The sequence below is a fragment of the Carettochelys insculpta genome, chromosome 4 (genome assembly GCF_033958435.1).
Source record: "Carettochelys insculpta isolate YL-2023 chromosome 4, ASM3395843v1, whole genome shotgun sequence".
In the NCBI taxonomy this organism is placed as follows: domain Eukaryota; kingdom Metazoa; phylum Chordata; order Testudines; family Carettochelyidae; genus Carettochelys; species Carettochelys insculpta.
Window position 1 is genome coordinate 5952066 of NC_134140.1, and position 13227 is coordinate 5965292.

General features: G+C 62.1%; 1 protein-coding gene across 5 annotated transcripts in view; it reads left to right on the forward strand.

Moving 5' to 3' along the window:
* ADAM33 (ADAM metallopeptidase domain 33) overlaps window positions 1-13227 on the forward strand; it is a 72791-nt gene that overhangs the window by 2545 nt on the left and 57019 nt on the right. For all 5 annotated transcript variants that reach the window (XM_074992216.1, XM_074992220.1, XM_074992217.1 and 2 more), the window contains exon 2: window positions 2951-3033. In XM_074992216.1, coding sequence (XP_074848317.1) covers window positions 2951-3033 — 83 coding nt within the window. The remainder of the gene's footprint in view (window positions 1-2950; window positions 3034-13227) is intronic.

The following is a 13227-nucleotide window of genomic DNA, read 5'->3' on the forward strand; positions in this document are numbered from 1 at the left end:
GTTAGGGGCTTTCTGATGCCTGGGATCTTCTGGGAAACCAAGATCCTTGCCTTCCCCCAGGAGCTTGAGGCTTAATTAGTGCTTGTCCTGACTGTGAGGTCCCCCTGCAAAACCTGCTCGTAACTCTGGCACCTTTTGAGAAACCAAAATAAATCTCCGACTTCTCCAATACCCCATTCGTGTCCCCGAACAAGTCGTCTGGGCCTTTCAGGCTACAACCTGGCCTGCAGTTAAAAGTTCGGTTGGCATTGGTGCAGCATTTGGGTGCCACAGCTATTCTGAGCTCAACCCGACGTAGGTGGGGCTGGGTTGGGAGAAGATGCATCCGTCCACCTAGCTGCTGCTGCTTGGGTAGGTGGGTTACTGGCAGCGACAGAAAACGCCGTTGGGTTGCACTGTGAATCAGCTGCAGGGGCGTTGGGAGGGCGCTGTAGCTGTGTCTGTAGTGCCTATAGTTTAGGTATGACTTAAGAGACGAGAGTGAGGCGAGATGCATTGGCTGGAAGCTGAAGCTAGACACTATCAGCCTGAGAATAAGGTGCAAATTTTTAATGGTGCAGGAGGGGTTAATCACCCACCAGAACAATGAACCCTGGGCTGGGGTGGGGTCTCCATCACTAGCAGTCCTGCCGGGGAGTTTAGCTGAAAGAGCGGCTGTAGTTGAAACAGGAATTGGCTCAGGGAAGTTCTATGGCCTATGCGACGCAGCAAGTCAGACAGAGCTGTTGGGGGCGGGGGAGGCGGTTGGGCAACTCCCCTAGTGCCCAGGAGCGGGGCCAGAGGCCCCTACCTCCCCCCGGGCAATGAGGTTTGGGGGTGGAGGGCCAGGCAGGATGCAGGCAGCAGAGGTTGCTTGCCTCGCTTCTCCCCAGGCAGCAGGAAATAGAGGAGCGCTCCCCTTGGCCCCAGGTAACCCCCGTCTCTCCCATCCATAGGGAGGTTGGGGCGGCCGCCATGGGGTCCCCAAAAGCACAGGGCCTGGGGCTTCCACCCCGGTTCGTCCTATGGGTGGGGCGGGATGGGACGGCTCGGAGGGCAGGCAGGATGGCCTGGTGAGTGTGTGCGATGCTAACCTGGCTCTGCTTTTGGGGAGCACGTGGCGGTAGCCTTGGTTTGAGTGTGTTCTTGGTTTCTCACCAAACCCTTCACTAGGTTCAGCCCAAACCCTCGTTCTCAGACTCTCCGCCCTCCCCCCGCAGCCTGATCCGCTTTCAGCTGTTCCCTGCGAGGAACTGAAACAAGCAGGTGGGACCGTGCAGCAAGGGGCCTGCTCTTCCCAGCCTGCTCCCCTCCCTCCTCTGGTGCTGCCAGTCAATCCAAACCTTCCCTGAAAAGGCGTTTGCTTATCCAGCGTCCCCAGCGCTCGTTGTTGTTTTGCACAGTCTGATGCTGGTTTGTAAGTTTCGCCTCTTACTTCAGCAGCGGCAGCCTGGTTTGTGTAACAGCTGGCAGTGGCCGTTGGTGATTCTGCAGGCAAATGCAAAGACATTGTTCCAAAAACGTCGGGGGTGTGGTGTGGTGTGGTGTGTGTGTCTCGCTGGGCAGGGGAGCCATGCACGCTGCCTTGGCTTGGCGAGCTGGGACGGTCGGGGGAAGTGACATTTCCGCTTGCTACTGGGCTCTAGTACAGGCTGGAAATCAGTGAAAGTTGTTACTTGTGGCTGTTCGTGTGAAACGAAGTGGGGAGATTTGCTCCATAGGCCAAATTTTTGGCTGGTGCGTAGAAGCCGAGGATTGAGCTGGGTTGTGGGGAATGGCCCAACAAGGAGCAGTGGTCTCAAGTTATAGGGCGGGAGGTGTAGGTTGGTTATTAGGAAAAACTATTTCCCCAGGAGGGTGGTGAAGCACTGGGATGCGTTGCCTAGAGAGGTGGTGGAATCTCCATCCCTAGAGGTTTTTAAGTCCTGGCTTGACAAGGTCCTGGCTGGGATGGCTTAGTGGGGGTTGATCCTGCTTGAAGCAGGGGGCTGGACTGGATGACCTCCTGAGGTCCCTTCCAGCCCTAGGAGTCTATGATTCCACGAATGATCTCCCTTCTGGCCTTTAGACATGGCTGCAGCACAGGGCTCCAGCAAACAGATGCAGTGGGGAAAGTGCACGTTCCCTGCCCCTGTCAGCGCTGTGCTTCTTGGGTGACTTAACAGGGGGCAGCCTGGCCTCTTCCTCCAGCAATAGGTTTGTACTGAAGGAGCAGATTTCTTGCTGGCAGTAAGGACAGGCGAGGAGCTGAATCAGGAGCCGAGCTGTACCCCATAACGTACTGATTATAACCTTCACAGAGCACTTTTCTCGGTCAGGGGAGGCGGGAAGGGAGATGCCCAAGAGGGAAGGTGGCCAATGGCTGGAAGGGCAGTTTGGGAATCGGAGGGTCTGGGATCAAACCATCTCCTTCCTGTGCCACCTTGGGCAAGTGACTTCAGTCTGTGTGTCATCTCCGGGCGAGAATAAACACGCACCTTCCTAGGCTGTGCGGTCAGAAGACCCCACGGCGAGCGTTTAATCTGACCTCCTGAGTAACGCCCGCGAGAGCACTTCCTGGAGTAATTCCTGTTTGAAGCAGAGTAGATCGGTTCAAAAAACGCTCGATTCTATAATGCCCGGGGATGGAGAACAGCGTTCCCACGAATTCTTTCCAGCCGGGGCGGAATACATTTTATGTATCCCAAGGCATGTGCAGATGCGCACCATGCGCTAAAACACACACTGCTGCCTCCGGGCGCTCTGCTAATCAGCTGGGGGTGTTGGAATCGCTCCTGGGTACGCTGATGGAATAACCACCCGGATGCAGTAGGTAGTGCAAGGTTTCTGTTGTTGCCAAAGGGCAGAAGTAGATGCCCGCCCCGTGCAGCGGGGGGAAGGGGGACAGTCCTGCTGTCTCTGATTTTTTTTGGTCCTCTGGTGGGGAGGGGAAAACGCCTGCCCCTGTTCATGGCGACGTTCTCGCTTGCAGGGCTGCCACCGCACGGAGAACTGGTCACCCCGCACTGGCTCGTGAGAGGGCGCAGCCGGCGAGCAGTCAGCGCGGCCGAACAGGTGGGTGAGATTCGGAGCGGGGCCTGTGTCTTAGATCTCCCTCCGCTTACACCTGGCAGGGGTGTTTGGCACAGGAAGGGTTAACCCGGGGCATGAGCCACGTGCTCTTGGGATGCAAGTAACGTGTCCTCTCCTTGTCTGGCGGCCACGTCAGGAGCTCAGCGGCCGAGATCTCCGCAGTGTCTGAGCTGGGAGAAGTTGTGAAATCTTTGGGCCCTGCCAGCTGCTGAAATGACTTGCTCCCTGCAGTCCAACCTGAGGCTGTCCACTGCCCCTCCAGCCCGGCAGCCCCACATCTCTGCTGCTGCTCAGAGCTTTGGCCAAGCTGTGCATTTCCTGCCGGCTGGGAGTTGGGGTCTGCCAGGTGGTGGGACCAGGTTCCACAGCTGCTGTTCAGCTTGGAAGCTGGCAAGGTTTCTGCGTAGCGCGTGGGGCTGCCGGTCCTTGCGGAGGTGACCTACTCCAAGGAGGAGCATACCTCTAACAGAAGCAACTGAGTATGGGGCCCAGTAGCAGAGGCGTCCTGGCTGGGGATGCTGCAGTGGTTGTGGTTGGCAGGGGGAGGGAAGGAGTTTTTTCTTTGCTGCAGCTGGCAAGTGGCCAGCAGGTCTGAAACCCTCAGAAGACGTCGGGGGTCTCAGCCAGACTGTCTCTGTGGTGGTGTTGGGCATTGTGGCTAACCCAGCAAGGAGGAGGCCTCGGGTTTCGGTGGGATGCGCAGCAAGCCCGGAGGCCGCCGTAGGGATAAAGAGCCTCTGTAATTGAGGGTGCCTTGTCCCAGAGCACTGGAGACCCTGTGTGCAGGGAGCTTGGATAGTGCAGCTGCTGGCTGGGGAGCACCCGGGGTTTGTTCTGCAGGGCTTGGGGGTGGGGGAGCAATAATTTTTGATGGGGGTGGGGGGGACAAGTCCAAGATGTCGCTGGTCTGGGGGTGCAGGTCTGGGATGGAGGTAGGTGCGGAAGGGAGCTCGGGGTAGGGGATGGGGCTGCAGGAGAGGATGAGGGGTCTGGAAGGGAGTTGGGGGATGGAGGGGGGTTGGGGTGCAGGGCTGGGGCGGGGGCTGGGGCAGCAGAGGATTCTGGCCTGCCGGAGGGTGTGGGAGGGAGATGGGGAGCAGTGCCAGAGGCAGGCTGTGGCTGGGAGGTGTTTATCTAAGCAGCATGCTCCGGCTGACTCCCTGCCTTCCAGCAGCCCCGGACCACTCCCAGCAGCCGGCTGGTCCATGGGGCTCTCTGTGCTGCAGCAGGGGTGGAGGCTTTGCACACTGTCCCCACCCCCAAGAAAATCTCTCAGCTCTCATTGGCTGGAAACCAGCCAATGGGAGCTGAGAAATTGTGATGTACGGCCGCCACCCCCGCAGTTTCCAGCCAGTAAGAGCTAAGATTTTGCTGGGGGTGAGGACAGTGCAGGAAGCCCACCCGCCACACAGAGCAGCCAGCTGCTGCGGGGGCGCTGCTCCCTGCCGTGGGGCGAGCTGCCGGCTGGGTGCAAAGGTTCGGTGGGCTGGCTCTCACCTGGCCTAGACCAGTGGCTGGCCTGTAGGAGAGGAGGGGCAGGTGACTGCTTTGAATGCAGCCCTCGGCATGCGGAGGATGGTACGTGGCTTGTGGGCCGCCCCCGCCAGACCCTCAGAGGCCACGATGGGTCAGGTCATCTGGGGGGGTGGATGTATGTGGGGGCTGAGGGCCTTGCCGAGGCTCTGGGCAAGGTGAGGGGGGCGTGACTCTGTGCTGGCGGAAGGGGCGGGGCCTTGGGCGGAAGGGGCGGGGCTGGGAGCAGACGGCCCTTGGCGCAAGCCATGAGGCCCTGGGGCCATGTTGCCAGGCCCTGGGGCCACTCCCCGTGTCCGTCCGTGGGCCCATGGACACCGTGCTGAGTGGTGCCTGAGTGGGGGGTGCCACCTTCATGTGCCAGGCTGCTTTTACAGTCCCCGATTGTGTCCTTTGTATAAAAAAAAAAACAAAAAAAACAAAAAAAAAAACAAAACCTGTTTTCTGTTGTGTTGCTCCGTGATCCTCCTTGGCCCTGCGGGGGCCTGGCACAGATCCTAGTTTCAGGTGCTGCTACTCACCCTGAAGAGTTGGCTTTCTCTCAGCTGCTTGGTGCGCTCTTATGCCTGCTGGGGGAAGAAGGGCAGGGGGGCTCCCCATCTCAGTTCCCAACCGCCCTGCTGTCTCCAGGGAGAGGGGTAAATTGTCTCACCCCCACCCCGTGCCTTGGTTTTCCCCTCTGTAAAATGGGGGCAGTGTTACCAACTGCCCTGGGGAGGCTGTGAGGTCTGACTGGCATCTCATAAAGCCCACTGGCTCCGTGGTCCGCTCGTAGGAAGGGATGGCTCCATTCCCATGAGTTACACCCGCTCGGGGGAAGAGGGGCCAGGCCTATACATAGGCCGGAGAGCAGTCGCAGTTGGGAGTGGAGGTTAGCTGGGGAGTTTATTTATATGGCTGCTCATGCCCCCATGCCCGGAAATCACCCGGAAGCCAATGGGGAAGGGGGCACGCCGGGAGAGACCGTATCTGTGCGGGGCTGCATGCAGGCGGGTGGGGGCGGGGGGGCTTTGCCCAGGCAATCGGAAACAATGCTCAAACATTGCTGAGCAGCGGGAGCCCCAGGAGGGAGGGGCAAGAGCCCTGTCCATTTCCTGGCATCTGGTCTGCCTCAAGTGACTGCAGGCAGCGCAGACAAGGAGCGGGCTGTCCTGGAGGGGAGGTGACGCTGCTAGGAGCAGGAAGAGGGTGTGTGGGCGAGGGCGGGGGGCTGGTGGGAACCGGGCTGCAGGAGGGCAGAGCTGCCTTCACACGGATCTCAGGGGAGCAGCCGTTCCGGGCAGTGGATCTCAGCTGGACACTAATACTGTGCCCATCACCATGAGAGCTGGGCGCTGAGTGGGCCTTGTGGCGAGGCAGCCCCCGGCTTACCCCAACGGCAGGGTCTGCCCATCCTGTCTTCTCCCCAGCCAACAGCCTGCTTCGAATCAGCCTGGCCATGTGATGGGTCAGACCCGCCGGCTGCGAGGGGGCAGCTGGAGCTGGGAGACCCCAGCCCGCGGGGGCATGGCACAGCCTGGCTCTCCAGCAGTACCACTGGGCTGGACTGGCTGCTGCTGCAGCTGTGAGTTCAGGCTCTGACTGCAGTGTGCGTGTGTGTGGGTGGGGGAGGCTGGTAACCTCTGGGCTGCTAACAGGATTTGTGGCTCAAAGAGGTGGGTGAGGAAAGTGGCCAGACCTGCGCCTGGAGGCTCAGAGGCACCTCCTTCGTCCCGGCCTTGCACGTCTGGCTAGGTGCCATGGGATTCAGGGCCCCAGTCTCTACGCAGGTAACATTTAGTTTTCCCCTCCCGCCTCCGAGTGCTTTGGGGGCACGAGTGAACTGAGCTTTGCACCCGTTGTGCAGTGGAAAACATTGTCCCTGTTTTCAAAAGGAAAACTGAGGCACAGCAGGCTAAGTGACTCTGCCAAGGTCACACAGCAAGTCAGTGGTTAGCAGGGACTAGGCAGTCCAGTACCAGGGGGTGGGCGCTTTCCAAGTTCCACGTTAGGTCCTTTCTAGCCTAGAGAGCCTGGTTCCCAGTGCTTTGCCTTTCTGCCTCAATGGTGATCCACTGTCCCTGGAGACACGTCAGGGATGCTGCTGGGTGCTGCTTATCTGATGTGTCGGTGGTGAGCTCGTCAGGGCAGGAGCTGTTCCTGCTCTGTGTTTGCACCAGGCCTCTTGTACAACCCAAACGAAGGGCTGCAGGCTGGGCAGCGGAGGCTGGTGAAGGAAGGCGACTTCTGACCATTCCGGGAAGAGCCCACACCCAGCATGTTCCCCACCAGGTTCTGGTCGAACAAGAGCCAGGGGCCGGCAGCTGGAGACAGACACCAGTGAACCTGGAAATAAGCTGCTGTTTTCTTCCAGTGGGGGTGGTTAGACACTGGGACAGCTTCCCCAGTGGCTGGCGTCAGCCTGTATCTGGGAAGCATCAGCCCAAGATTAGTGATCTTGCTAAAAGCTGCTTCCATCAGCAGCTGCCCAGCCTGGCTGTGTGAGGGAGGAGAGGGAGTCAGGCTGGGTGGTCGGGGGGTCCCTTCTGACTGTCAGTTTCTGAAACCCCCAGCTCACGCCCAGAGCTGCCTGCCCTCAACAGGCTCTTCCGAACAGGTGTGGTTCTGCAGCGTAAGGGTGCCGTCGTCAGCTGGGTGCCTGAAGGGGGCAGGAAGGGAAGTTGGAGATTAGCCTGGCTGGAGACGGGCCCCCAGAAGCGGGGGACCCCCCCCCCCGGCTTGGAGGCGGGACAGATTCCATTCAGCAGATGCTGGCTGCTGTGTCTGGCTCTTGCGCTCAGAGTCAGGTTGGCAGCCTGATGGGGGTCTGGGTGGGGAATTCTCCCCAGGGGCCTTGGGAGGGATTTACCTTCCTCTGCCGTGTGGCATGGGGCTGGCGTAGAATCAGCTGGGGACGGCTCACCTGCTCAGTTCCCTGCACCGCAGTCTCCTGGGGTGAGGCGGGGGAGTCGAGTTGTGGGGCTCAGCCCCGGGGGGGTCCGGGTGGAGTTTATGGGCCTGGCGCGCCCAGGAGCTCAAGCTAGAGGAGCGAGAGCCCTGTCGGCCCAGCTGTGCAAGGTTTCGTGTTGAGAGCTTGCTGTGGGCGTGGTGGATCAGCAGATCTAGGCAGGGTGCGGGTCAGGGAGGTGGGATCTCGTTCAGCCCGGCTGGCGGTCCCACGGAGGAGTGAACTCGGGCAGGGCTGTGGCCTGTGCTGGGCAGGGCGGTCAGCTTTCTCCTGGCCTTACGATCCCGCCGAGCAGCCCCGGGAGGGGCTCTGCCTGCGGGGGAGCAGGTATGTGGGCGGCCTCGTGTGCGCTGTGGTCTCGCTGGCAGGGGGCCAGGTGCTGCAGATCTCCTGTTCTCTCCCCCTCCTGCCAGCTGGGTGCGTGTTGCAGAGCCACTCACCCGCTGGCTGCTCTTGCCAGCTGCCCCCTTTCTGCGGGGGTGGCACAAGGCGGGCGGCTGGGCTTGGCGTCTGGGGAAGGGGCAGCGAAGGCCCTGACGGGGGGGTGTGCAGGGCAGCGCTGGGCTGGCCGGTTTCTCACAGCCGGGGCCCAAGGGGAGCCCTGCGTTTGGGGCAGGGGTGAGTGCAGAAGAGCCTAAGGGAGAGGCAGTGTGGCCCTGTCGCTGAGGCACTGGGCTGGGGCTCTGGAGATTTGGCTCAGTTCCCTGCTTGGCTACTGCCATGCTATGGGCGTTGGACACATCCTGGCCGCTCTCTCTTCCTCGGTTTCCCTCCCCGCCTTTGACCAGCTGGCCAGACAGTGAGCTCTCTGGGGCTGGGACTCTTGCCATATGTCTGCACAGCAGCCCCACGGTGGGGCCCTGATCTCCGGTGTGGTCCCTGGGCCCTACACGGGCACTTACCTCGATCTCTCTGTTCCCAGACTGAAGTCTGGACTGCAGAGGGGTCCCTGGAGCTAGCTGCACCCGTCTTGCTGTGCCCTAACTTTCCCTTGTTCGGTCCCTGGAGGTAGAAAGGTTAATTTCGCCACAGCTCCATGGCACGCGCAGGGTCTATAAGGCATCGGCCGGCGCTGATTTCACCGGTACTTTGGCGCTGCCTGAGCTGGGCCTGGGGCTGGGTTGAAAGTTGCTTTTGGGTTTGGTGTCGAGGCAGCCAGCGATGGGGGAGGTGGTGGCCAGGGCAAGGCCCCAGGCTGCGACCAACCCAAGATTGTTTCTCCTCCAAGGAAAACCAAAGGCTTTGGCCTCGGCTGCTCCAGCAAGAGCCCTGTGGGTTTTGAATCAGCTGTTTGGAAAAGAAGAACCCTTGAATTCCACCCCCCAGGTCTCCGCCGCAGCGGCTCCTTCCCCGGCTGCTGCTATCTTCTCTGTGGCGGGTCGGTTTGGATGCATTGCCGGGGCTGGAGTTGGAGTCTTGCAGGGAGAACGGCCCCTGCCAGGACACCTGCCCTGGCCTGTCTGCAGGTGCCTGGGGAGCGGAGAGACCCCAGCTTGCTTCTCGCCAGGGCAGGGGTGGAGCCGCCATCTCCCTGGGGCTGGACGGCTGTGGGATGTCTTGCCGCAGGTGACAGCTTGGGGTGGAGGGCGTCGTGCCTGGAGGCAAGTGGCTCTGCTGTGATGCAGAGATGCACCCGGCTGCCCTAGCTGAGAGAAGGGCTGTTGGTTCTCGTGGTCCAGGGCACAGGCCTGGCCGGCTCAGCCAGGAACTCCAGGATTGCGCAGTTACGCACATGGTGGATGGCAGCCTTGGGGCTCCGGGCTTTGACCCCTCTTGGAGAGGGCCCAGGGCGTGAAACCGGTTCGACCTGCTGCAGAGGCTAGGCAGGAGATCAGACCGGGTGGCTGGTCGTGATGGTCCCTTCTGGTTTTGAAGCCTGTGGCTGATTCTCCATTACGCTCTGGCCCCAAGAAAGGGGCCGAACTGAGACCCCAGATGGAGCTGCCGTGCTGGTGCTCCAGCAGCCGGGCCCTGATTGCCCAGGGCTGTGCCAAGGCTCCCTGTGCGGCTGCTCAGGAGGAATGCTGCTGCCCCCAGCTAGGTTTTGCGTTTGGGTGGCTGGTGCACGTTGGCACATGCTTCGGCGCGCGCGTTATTCTGCACATGGCTGGCAAAGATTAGTGGGACCCTTGTGGGGTGGGCGCAGGGCTGGAGTGCAGGGCGCTGGGGCTGTCTGCCTCCAGCAGGAGCGCGGTGTAAATTATGGGCAGCGGGGCCAAGGAACGTGGGGCTGCTGTCCCTGTTTTTCCCTGGGGCAGGCGGCAGCTTCCTGTGTCTGACTGCGGAGGGCCCGGTGGGGGGCAGTGCTGGTTCAAGGCAGGTGCTCTTTGTACTTTCCTTGGCCGGCGGGTGCTGGGTTGGGTGGCTCTGCAGCTGCTTTCAGAGGCTGCCCCTCCATCCGCTCTGCATGGCCACCAGCTGTCCTTACTGCCCTGCAGCACGTGGGTGGATCCTGCTGCCCCTCCACTGGTGCTCAGTCCCAGCCTGTTTGTTTCCAGGTGATAACCTGTCTCCTGGGTGAGCTGAAAAGCAGGGCAGGTGGAGGCGATGGGCCCTCTAAGTTTTTTCCGTCCATGTGTGGAATAAATTTTATGTGCACTGAGGGGTGTGCACCACCCATAGAAACACAGGGAGCTGGCTGGGGGGCGCTCTGCTAATCAGCTGAACAGCCGCCCAAGCACCCAGCTTACAGGGACCGCTGGAATCCACACCTGCTTCACATGAAGCCCAGTTGTCTCCTGGGGACCTGTGTGGAGAGTCTGCCTGGCTGATGGGGGTTCAGGGGGACCCTACCTAGGCCCTCTCCCCACTTCCCCCAGCAGTGCAGGGCAGCTGGCTGTGAAGGGCTGTCCCAGAGTTGGAGGGGGGGCAGCCTCCCTGCTGACTTTCCTCCCCACCCCTGGTTCAGCAAGGCTCGGGGGAAGCTGGCCGGCCGGCAGCAGAACGCCGGGAAAAGGGGCCCGATCCTGCACCACTGAGGCTCTTCTGCCTGTTTCACCGGAACCACCTCCAGCCTGTCCATCCCCGTGAGCTCAGCCGGCAGGGAGGGGTTGGTGGTACCCAGCCAGAGGCCGCCCCAGCCCTCCTCTGCGAGCGGCCCTCGGCCCTGTTCCTCCTGTATGGCGCGGCCCGTCAGCCTCCCAGCACAGGAAGGGAAACTGAGGCCTGGAGCAGGGCCGCCCATGCTCACAGCGTGTTAGTTCCAGGCCTGAACCACCTTCTCTGAGTTGGCCCGGGGGGGGGTTGGGTGCGCTGCTGGGGGGGGTGGCAGGCCGGTGCGCGGGGTCCTTTAAGAACTGTTTGACAAAAGCACCCTGCCAACCCTTGCGGGGGAATTTGGTGGCAGGGTGGGGAAGGGGGTAGGGACGGGAGCAGCGCACAGCCCGTGTGGGGCCACGCCAGCGCTCGAGGGCGGGGGGGCGGTTATCGTGTTCTAAAAATGCAGCCCAGCTCCAGAGCGCCGCACCCACCGCCCCCGCCCCCCGTGCCCAGCCTGTGCCGTCGCCCTGCGCCCGCCTGGCCCTGGGCCGTGCTTTGGGGATGACTAAGGGGCTCCCGGGGAAATGGCGCATTTTTGACTGTCGGGTCTCCTTTTTTGGAGCTGGGAAGCTCTGCTGGCTGGAGCCGGGGGGGAGGCTGGGGGGATGTCTCGCCTGGCAGTTTCAACACCCCCCTTGTCCCTCACCTTACACTGCTGCCATGGGGCAGCTCGCCTGACAGTTTCAACACCCACCCCCGTGTCCCTCACCCCACACTGCTGCCGTGGGGCAGCTCGCCTGGCAGTTTCAACACCCCCCCTGTGTCCCTCACCCCACACTGCTGCTGTGGGGCAGCTCACCTGGCAGTTTCAACACCCCCCCCCCGTGTCCCTCACCCCACACTGCTGCCATGGGGCGGTTTGCCTGGCAGTTTCAACACCCCCCCGTGTCCCTCACCCCACACTGCTGCCGTGAGGCAGCTCGCCTGGCAGTTTCAACACCCCCCCCCGTGTCCCTCACCCCACACTGCTGCCATGGGGCGGTTTGCCTGGCAGTTTCAACACCCCCCCCCGTGTCCCTCACCCCACACTGCTGCCATGGGGTGGTTTGCCTGGCAGTTTCAACACCCCCCGTGTCCCTCACCCCACACTGCTGCCGTGGAGCAGTGACTCTGGCCCAGGTGTGTAAGGAGCGCCCCTTCGTCTTCCGTCAGCAGCAGCCCGGGACGAGCGGTGCCTGCTGAGGAGGGCGGGAGGAGGCCTTGGACACCCTATTTAGCAGTTAAATTTGGGGGGGGTCCCCTCTGGCTGGGCTCCCCCCACCCCGGTGCAGCTGGGAACCAGGGCCAGGAGAAGCCCAGCCACCATTTCACAGTGCTCAGTGCAGAGACCTGGCCCCTCACGGAGTTCTGTGGTGGTTAGGAGCCTAAATCCCTTGGCGGTCTCATTTTTGCAGGAGTTCAGGCACTGGAGGGGGGGGTGGGTAGTTCCTTAGGGGTACCCATGGCAGCCGGGCGCCCAGCGGCCTCTGGCTCTCTCTCAGCTGAGTCCAGTACCCAGGCACTGCGCGTGCAGCTGCAGATTCCCGCTTGGCTGCCTGAGCGGCTTTGACTTTGAGAGCCCTGGCCGGGGCTGGCGGGGGGGCCGTAGGGCCAGCCTCTGGGGGAGAGAGAGAAGCGTCTGAGCTGCACGGGGTGTCCGTGAGACCCTAAAGCACCTAGGGCAGGGCTGGGGAGAGGGAGCCGCCGTCCCTGGGGTGCAGTGGGTGGGTTCCGAGCAAACAGGACGTAACAGGGCTCAGAATTTCTCCCGACAAATCCCCGTCCCCGAACTTCCCGGCTGCTTTCGGCACAGCCGGGGGCCGACCCTGAGCTCCGCCTGGCCCGGCAGCAGCCCTGCAGGCAGTGCCCAGAGTAAGGGCCAAGAGCAGCCCTGCAAGGGAGCTGGAGCCTGAGACGTTCACCGCCTCCGGCGGCCTGGAGCCCTGTGCTGGGGCAGCACCAGAGACCCCAGCCAGGTCGCTCTGTTACCTCCCTGTGGGGCTTCCTGTAAGTAGCCCCCATGGCTTTGTGACACCCCAGGCCTCAGCCAGCCGCGGCTTCCAGTCCCTCCCGGCTTGGGTTTGAGCCCCGGCGGCTCCCGATGGAAGCTGTCGGCCGAGGCCTCAGCGGTGCTGCCCGAGGGCCTTGTGCAGCTGCCTTGGGCAAACACGGCGTGGGGTTCCCACATCAGAGCTGGGCAACGGGCTGAGACTGGGGCTCCTCCGAGGACCCGGCTGGGGGCTGTTCCGTCCAGGAGCCGGGGCTGGCTCCTGCTGGCTGGTGCAAGAGGGGTTGGCTCACGCTGGAGGTGGAGGGCCAGGGAATTGGGGAGACACATGGCAGTGCCTCGCCCGCCTCCAGCACTGGTGGTGGGAAGGCAGGGGAAGCGTCTGCAGTGGGTTTTGCTCTGGTGGTGGATTCTGCCTTGTCCCTCCTGGCCGTGGGGACGTGGCGGGGTTGGGTTGTTGCTTGGGGCTGGCACATACCGTTGGACCTATTAAAGGCTGAGCCGGCTGGGAATGACCCTTGCCAAGGGGGCGATTCTCAGTGGGACGTGCGCCGTCCAGAGAGAGCCACGGTTGCCGGTGTGCGTTTGTTTTGTGCTCTGCCCGAGGCTCCCGTCCACAGCCGCTTTGTGGGGGGCTGGGTGAGGTCGCCGCGTGTCGCTTCTCTCCCAG